Here is an 8,208-nt window from a genome sequence, read left to right as displayed (position 1 = left end):
GGAAGAACATATACTTTTTTGTTGGAGAAACCTCAGCTGAGCAAACGATGCTGACAGTAATGTGATCCTCATTAAGTTATGGGGGAGGAGGAAGGTATATCTCCAGGAAAACCTAACCTAACCTAATTTACAAGCTACAAAAAAACCTTTAACTTTTTAATTTTATTAAATTCTGCCTTAAGAAGTTTTTAACCAAAAAATTACCAGCAAGGTTGCAATTTCGAATTTTTTCCCCACAAACATTTCATTAAGCATTCCTTAACACGAATCCTAAAATAAATGTTTTAAAAGTTTTGCTTCGACATAAGTTAAAATTTAATGCAGATCTTTACCAATTTTGTTTATAGTTTAACAGAAGCCAAAACGTGTAAAGTATCATTCCTTTTGTCAAAACAACGATTAACGAACCTAAAACCCTTCCAGCAGCCGGATCAGTCCGGACACCAGTCCGACCACAATCCCCACCGGAGGAGAGGCCACGACGGTGCTCTCGACGTCGTCGAGATACACCTCCTGGCGCTCCGTCAGCGCCAGCAACAGGAGGCAGTCGTCGCTGGAAAGCGGCGAGCTGGAGGACCTCATGGAAAACCGGAGAAACGTCGAGCAGAGGCGCCTGCGCCTGCAGGCGGACTCGACGACGCCTTCGGACGAGGACGAAGAGCCCAGAAGCAAGATCAGATACAACGACATGGGATCCTTAGAACAGGTAATCCTTCAAATCCTTCGCTCTCCTTTTATTTTGCAAATGGGAATTCAGTTTCTGTTTTGCCGTTGTATATAAAGATATAAAATTTCTGAACTGTTTTATCCGTTCTATAGAACGGTACACAGAATTTATGTCATAGAACGGTACATAGATTTATGTCACCAGTGATTCTATTAAATTAAAAACTATGAGTATTCCTCTTATAACCTTTTCTATTCACCGACAACTGGTAGATATTTCTGTTATCAGATTTTCTGTTTTGTGGACATTTCTGTTTCTGGTTTTTCTGTTCCTTTGGAGGAGTTGGATAAATTATCTAAAGATTTTATTATTTTATAGAAATTAGTAGACATTTCACTATAAGATATGAAAAATTCACTTTTATTCCGTGGTATCACTTGAAGCGAGTGAAGACTAAATAAAAATTTTTTAGTCTTTCTCGATAATACATGAAAAATATGGGTATTTAGTGTTGTTAATCAATCACATTTTAGCTGGCAATAGCTATTAATATCATTAACAGACACAACGTCCTAAAAGTATTTATTGTTATAACCACAATGATACATAAATAATTAGACCTTATTATAATCACAGATGCAAAATTTAGGTGCTTCTTCTTGTTATATTCACAAATATAAAATTTATAGGGTAATTGTTACAAATATTCACATATATCATATAAAAAAACGACAGTATGAGATTGCATGTTATCTGTCACAATGTATTCATAAATGAGACGTATGGATAGATTATTCAATTTTTTTCTTTACATACTGTTCTTTTCATCACTTCCCTGTTTTGCAAATCACTGTACTGTTAAGCAGAGCTTTTAATGCTGGTTCAATCTTTTCTTTTTCCTTTTCTTCTTCTTTTCCTTCTTCTTCTTCTTCTTCTTCTTCCTTTTCTTCCACTTTCCAATTGGCACTTAGTCTCACTATGCGCACTACTGCTTACCGCCTCAGTAACTGCTACTTTCGTGACAGCGACAGTTGACTGTCACTAACTGTAGCGGTTTCAACGTTCCTAGCTGTCTGCTCATACTCAAGTCTATTTCCTCAAATAGCTACAATCAGAATGGTAATGGTGTTGCTAGTTTACGTTTTTTTTCCAAGCAACTGCGTGACTGGTTTATACAAAATGCCGGTATATTCTTCATGCAAATTTACATAAAACGCCGGTACATTCTTCAGAAAATAATGTCGATGGTGCCAGTGTTAATGAAGAATATTTTCAAGGCTACCTTTGTTAGATGCTACTTACTCACTGAATACTGGAAGCATTAAGGTAAACTTGAGATCAACAACTATAATAATAATAATAATAATAATAATAATAATAATAATAATAATAATAATAATAATAATAATAATAATAATAACAATAGGACCATTTTTGTAAATTACAACATCCAAAACTGCCTCTGTCATCATGAAGAATATTTTTCCTAGGGTGACATGTTAAAAGTACATTTCTGACACCTCTAATTATAAACAAAACTCTCTCAAATAAACAACACGGGTCAATCGTTTCCGGGGCCTATGCCAATTCCTGACCCCTTCTTTCGTTTGTGTTTCTGTATATTTTGGCTCGATGAGGGCATGAAACTATTCCTAACGCCGGCCTATCACGTAAAAATACATGTTATTAGCAACTTAAAGCATGTAATAAATCAAAACATCAAGGAGAAACGTTTCACTGTGACATAAAAAAACCACTAAGGGATAAAATATACTACACTAATGAAGGTGGTGGTCCTAGTTAGGAACTCATATATCTTCAAGAATTTTGGAAAACCGATACATACCATCACCGTCCCGTCCATCAAAACTTTGGGATATTACAGTTATGTAACATACGGCCAAAAGAACTATGAGCAGAGTAGCATTCTAAGAGAAATTCCTTATTATTTATATCAAGTAATCTAAAATTTTAATCATCCATTAGAAGCGATATAAGAAACAGTAAATCATTCTTGGAAAACATCAAATCCTTAACAGAGAAAACGACAAAAATTCAATTCCGGAGTAACCCCGAACAAAACACTTTAACAAATTATTACTGAAACAAACGCAAAACCAAGCCATCAGCCAAAATGGAAAATAACCTGGCGTCATTAACGTGAATGTAGAAAGTTAGATGAGTTATGTGTGTATTCAGTACTTGTAAAAACCAAATGCAACCGCCTGACAGGAGATATTTTGGCAGGTCAATGAAGAAATGGCCGACTTGTTGGATGATTCCAGCGTAGCTTCGTCGGATAATCATGAGAAAATTAAGGTAAACTATTTAAGGAAATATTAACCGTTGTAGATTTGTGTCTAAAGTAGATACGGTAAAAATATTTGTAGGAATAACAATGTAAACATTTTCCTCGTGTATTGAATATTTATTTGAAATAGTGCTAAAGGTAAAAAATATTTTTGCTGTAGCTCTAGGCTATTTTGGTGCATCTCTCATTGTCGTGTGATGCAGTTTTGACTAGAATACTTTCCATGGTCTTTTTGGTTTTTAGGTTCTAGTTCATTCTCTAGATACTGTCACCGTTATAAATCATTACCATGTCCGTCATCGTTGTTTCTTTTTACATTTCCATTGCTGCAAGCATTCCCCAACCAAGCGTAGTCGATTTTTATCTTTTTTTTCTGCTGTTGTCCCGCTTTGTTTTCTTCTTATGTTTCAAAGGTTGCCAAGCGCGAATAAACTCTGGCAATGTCCTTACTAGTTTCCTAACCATGTTTATACCAGCAATTCCACATCTGTTGTCTGGCAATTTTGCATGTAGGTTTGCGCGTCTGTACTTCACATATGAGTAGCGTTCGTTTCTTTAACTCTCAGGTTCCGTCTCTTAAAATACTCATATCCCTTCCAGGTTCAGTGTCGTGCTTTATGGCAACTCAGAGCCACCTTTGAGGAAGAAGACCCGGATGAGCCTGACTCAGATTCCGGCAGAATGGAAATTCTCAGTTCCCCAGAACACCATTCTCCAGGTTAGATTAATAATACTGAATGATTCAAGATCTGAAAATCTCTTAACTCATTTGAATGCATGAATTACAAATCCATCATCTGACTTCTATCATTAAAATGAGCAAATTTTATCTCATTCTAAATTCGTAACTCTTCAGACTTTTATGGCTGTATAAAAACAAAAGTTCAATTTTGCAAAATGCCCTCAACTAATTAGCCTTAACTTCATAAAAGAATATGATTTTTTTTAAGGCATCAAATCAATAAAAGCGTCTTTAACTATGCTGTCAAATATTTGGTGTATCGTGTAACACCCACAGCCGTCCCATAGATACGATACAAACTTGACGACTGCAGAAATACACGAGTGTCCTTTGGTCCTCCTCTCACCATCTCACTCTTTCAGACCAAGAAAACCTGACAAGCGCCACCAGCCACACGACCTCCTTCGAGAGCAACACGGACGCTATCGTAGCGGGAGAGCCCGGGGGAGCCGAGCCTTCGGCCAGCGAAGGACTCCCCGAAGGAGACGACACCGAAGCGGAGAGAAGTAACGAGGACCTGGGTGTCACCCATCCGCCAATCACCCTTCCTTCCTCGGAGGCGAGGCGCACCTCCTACAGAGCCATTCTCGCCAACAGGTTGAAGGTAAATTACCGTGTAAATTCAGTCCCATTTTTTATGCGAAAACCAACGGTGCGGCGCGGGTGAGTCAATGCCCTCATGCTTGACAAGGCTTGAAGAAACACACAAAATAGGCAAAGTGGAAGGAAAAAGAAAAGGGGCATCAATCCGAAAGGAGTAATCATACCGATTACCAACTTCTCTGATTTTTTTGGAATACTTTTTTGAAGGTTCACAAAACGCTTGGAAAATTAAAACCGAGAGGAAGGTCTGAACAAGAATTCGAAAATAAAAACAAAAACACATTTTCATAAGGAAGCACTCTTTTCCCGTTTAAATGTATATATATACATCTATAAAAAGGAAAAACATAAAATTTAAGTGTCTTCCAGAAGAGAACATTTCTTGTCATCTTCCTCGTGAATGTTAAAAAGAGCGGTATTATTTTTCACTCTTTCATTATTGATTTGTGTCCCTTCTCTTCATAATTCAAATTACAAGAGATCTGCAGCACGTTTTAGCTCATTATAATTCAATATAAAAAGAGATTGGAGGAGGAATTTGATGAAATTTACTTATTCAGAAGTAATCTTAACATAACGATCATCACCAAAAATCAAGTTATTTTCTCTATATATTGCTGAAGCTTGAGAGCTTTAAGTCTATAATCTTTCAAGTACAGGACCTCTCATTAAAATACAACACTAATCAGTTAACGAAATTGGGTGGATATAAAGGTTTAATTGGTAAAATACCATGTTAAAGCAACCACAGCATTACCCTAAAACTGATGCGTCTTTAAGAAAAATTATTTGATACTTTTCATCCAAATATTATCTGTTATTATCGTCCTTACTCTGGCGTTCCAATCAGTGCGTTATTTGATTACGCTTTCGGATACAGAAGACCCAAAGTTCAGTTCGTGTGCTTATTCTCTGTAGTCTCATTTAATAGAAAAAAACATTTGTGTATAGCACGAAGACGCTTATTTTGCAGAGAATACCTAAAAAATGTTCCTATTTTACTGTCAAACTGGCACAAAGGTATTATTTATTAACATGCAAATGTTTTATTGTTAGTGTATTTGCCTCACTGCTTTTGATGATGAATGTAGTTACTGTGTCACTCTAAGACTAAAGTAAAAGTAGACCATGTCACTACAATTTAAAGCACCGATAAAAAGTGAAACAATAACAAAAACTTCACATATCTCTGAAATTGTTGCTATCTGCTGATTATCTGGCGATGAAGTGTGGATATGAATCGGGAAAAGGTGTAGCCTGTACTTGCTAAACAGAAAGTAACGATCACCGAATATGTAAACTAGCTCTGGGAGTACAAAACCTGCTTTCAAAAGATTGATTCAGGCAATCAATGGCTTCACCTTAACTGGCCTATTCTTTCATAAATTATGAAGGCGATATTCAATAAAACCTAAACTTAATCATCGAGTTTAAAACATGAGTTTAAAACATGGAGGCCGCTTGAATTATGGAAGGATACCCACTCTATCAATAAACAGTTATATAAGGCAGCTAAAGAATGACTTAATTGTTTTAAACTAAAGCAAGCATTTGATTTTCCAAACGACAAACTTCCACCATTGCCGGAATTGTAAATGTCAAGGATATTAAGTTCACCGATACATTTCAAAACATTTACGCTACTGACCTTTTATGCAGGTTTGGAATACGACTAAGTTTTTAGGCAACAGGATATCAAGTAATTTATGAAGGTCAAGTTAAATCTCTTTATTAAATGAAAGTCTGTTAGTAAATGAAGGGGCCTCAACTGATATATTATTCTGTACTTCAGTCATTTCTGATCTGTGACGCTAAACTCGACTTCACATATTCCCAGTAATAATACTATTCTCCTTGCATTTCAATACATTTTTATCTATTTGTTAATTTATTAATTTAGTTTTTCTTTTTTAATAAGCGAGATCTCTTCTTTCTGTATTTCCCTTTACCTCCTCTTATTTCTTCCTAATGAACATCATGTTCTTTGGAAGCTTGAATTCCAAGTCAATGGCCCCTGTGGGCTTGTTCCACATGAATAGGTTTCATCTTCTGAATAATAATAATAATAATAATAATAATAATAATAATAATAATAATAATAATAATATAAATAAATAACTGATTGAAAATAACTAACATTCATTTCATACACAGACAATTAAACGCCCCTTCTCTTTCCAGCAGATAGACGCGGGTCCTCGCCCACCTCTGTCATCCGAGAACAGCTTCGACTCGGTGGACACCGAGTGTTCCTCCACCACAGACCTGAGCAGAGCCGAAGTGCTCACCACCAGCTTCGACTCGACCACCGACTGCCCGACGGACTCCACGAGCGACACCCATTCGCATCGGCTGCAGCAGATGAAAGCCGACAGCGGGTACAGAAGCCTCGAGGCGAACAACGGCAGGGCGCCGAAGCTGAGCAAGAAGCAGATTCACTTCATGGAGGAGAGTCTGGAAGTGTCGGAGAGCATGGTGGAGAGAGACCGCAGTCGGGAGAGGCCCACCAACCTCTGCGGGTCGCATGAGCTTCTCGACCCGTCTGTCGACCCGCAAAGTAAAAGAGAGCGGCTAAGAAAAAGCGTCGCTCAGTTCGAAAGGCGGAGTAGCAAAAGTCTCCCGAAAAAGAGGAGAGAAGCACTGCGGGAAAGGCAGGCTTCCCTGGACACTGCTCTTAGTGCCGGTCTTAGCAGTACGCTAGTCGGGGTTGGGTGTTCGCTGGAAGGCGATGCCACGCCCTCCGACGAAATCAGCGGAAAGCGATCCGTACTCGCGAGGTTCCTCCGCACGCACAGGTACCCGGCGGCCCACTACAGGCTCCTCCAAAGAGATTACTCCATCGACGAGAAATCTGACCGGCTGTTCAAGGAATTCAGCCGCACGGAAGTCCCTCAGGAGTGGGAGCCGCCGACGCGACGAGGGACAAGACTCTACACCGGAAGGCGCCTTCACAGGCACCTGGATGCCGAGGGCTCCCCTCGCTCGCACCGCCGAAAGCTCTCTCCTCAGGACTCCATCGAGGAGGAGGACCAGGTGGCTGCGGCTCTGTGGGAGAGTGAGATCTCGCGGCCCGAGTCCCTAGCAGACTCCATAGGACTGCCAGAAGAGACTGAGTGACTGCATCAAACAGACAGACTCATACTCATAGTTCATATGAATATATACATATATATATACATATATATACTTATAAGCTAAGGTGAACCCCCTTTTATTATGAAAAGGAAAACACATTACTTTAGGATTTTTTTCCTTCAAAACCTTACAGCCATTTAACATTAAAAGTAATACATTCTAGAGAACTCCAGCATTTCTATGGTTGTGAATGAACGCCACGCGGTTTCTAATCCCCAGAAAATCATTAAGATAATTAAGTGATGAATTCGCAAAGATGGACTGAAATTCTTTCTACTTGAGGAAAAACAAAAATAAAAGATAAAAACGCATATCTTTCCCTATTAATCTCGTCGACTAGTCTGTTATTAGCTTTTCATCTTCTTGGAATCGTAAATAAAAAGAAACGTGTTCAAATTACAACTGACCACGGGAGTGACATCCGGCAGTGTGCATGTCTATCAACTATATAGAAAACAAACGCACAAATGTCCCACACTCGGGAATCGTTAGGCATTGCTCCATCATCCATCTCATTAAAAAAAACAGGAAGGAAATGCCCTAAAGAACACAGGATTAACCTCAACAGTGTCTGAGAACTCAGTTTCTGAACCCACGGGCACTCGGGGAAAATCATGCGCAGTTAAAAAGAGGTTTTTGTGGCCCACTGGATGTTCATCCACAAATGAAAATCCAAAAAACTTCTTCTCCTTTTTTTTTAGAGGCAATCAAAGCTAAACATGAAAAAGTGCAAAACTCAGTGCCAGAGTT

At 38.5% G+C, this 8,208-nt stretch overlaps 1 protein-coding gene across 1 annotated transcript in view; it reads left to right on the top strand.

Annotated features, from left to right (window-relative positions):
- LOC136835087 (uro-adherence factor A-like) overlaps positions 1-7,914 on the top strand; it is an 83,596-nt gene extending 75,682 nt beyond the window's left edge. The window contains exons 8-12 of the mRNA XM_067098267.1: positions 424-706; positions 2,915-2,986; positions 3,579-3,696; positions 4,083-4,324; positions 6,505-7,914. Coding sequence (XP_066954368.1) covers positions 424-706; positions 2,915-2,986; positions 3,579-3,696; positions 4,083-4,324; positions 6,505-7,440 — 1,651 coding nt within the window. The 3' untranslated portion in view covers positions 7,441-7,914. The remainder of the gene's footprint in view (positions 1-423; positions 707-2,914; positions 2,987-3,578; positions 3,697-4,082; positions 4,325-6,504) is intronic.
- Positions 7,915-8,208: the final 294 nt, after the last annotated feature.

The sequence above is a fragment of the Macrobrachium rosenbergii genome, chromosome 54 (assembly GCF_040412425.1).
Source record: "Macrobrachium rosenbergii isolate ZJJX-2024 chromosome 54, ASM4041242v1, whole genome shotgun sequence".
Classification (NCBI taxonomy): domain Eukaryota; kingdom Metazoa; phylum Arthropoda; class Malacostraca; order Decapoda; family Palaemonidae; genus Macrobrachium; species Macrobrachium rosenbergii.
Note: the sequence above shows the minus strand (reverse complement) of the source record. Positions and strands in the feature narration are given on the sequence as shown.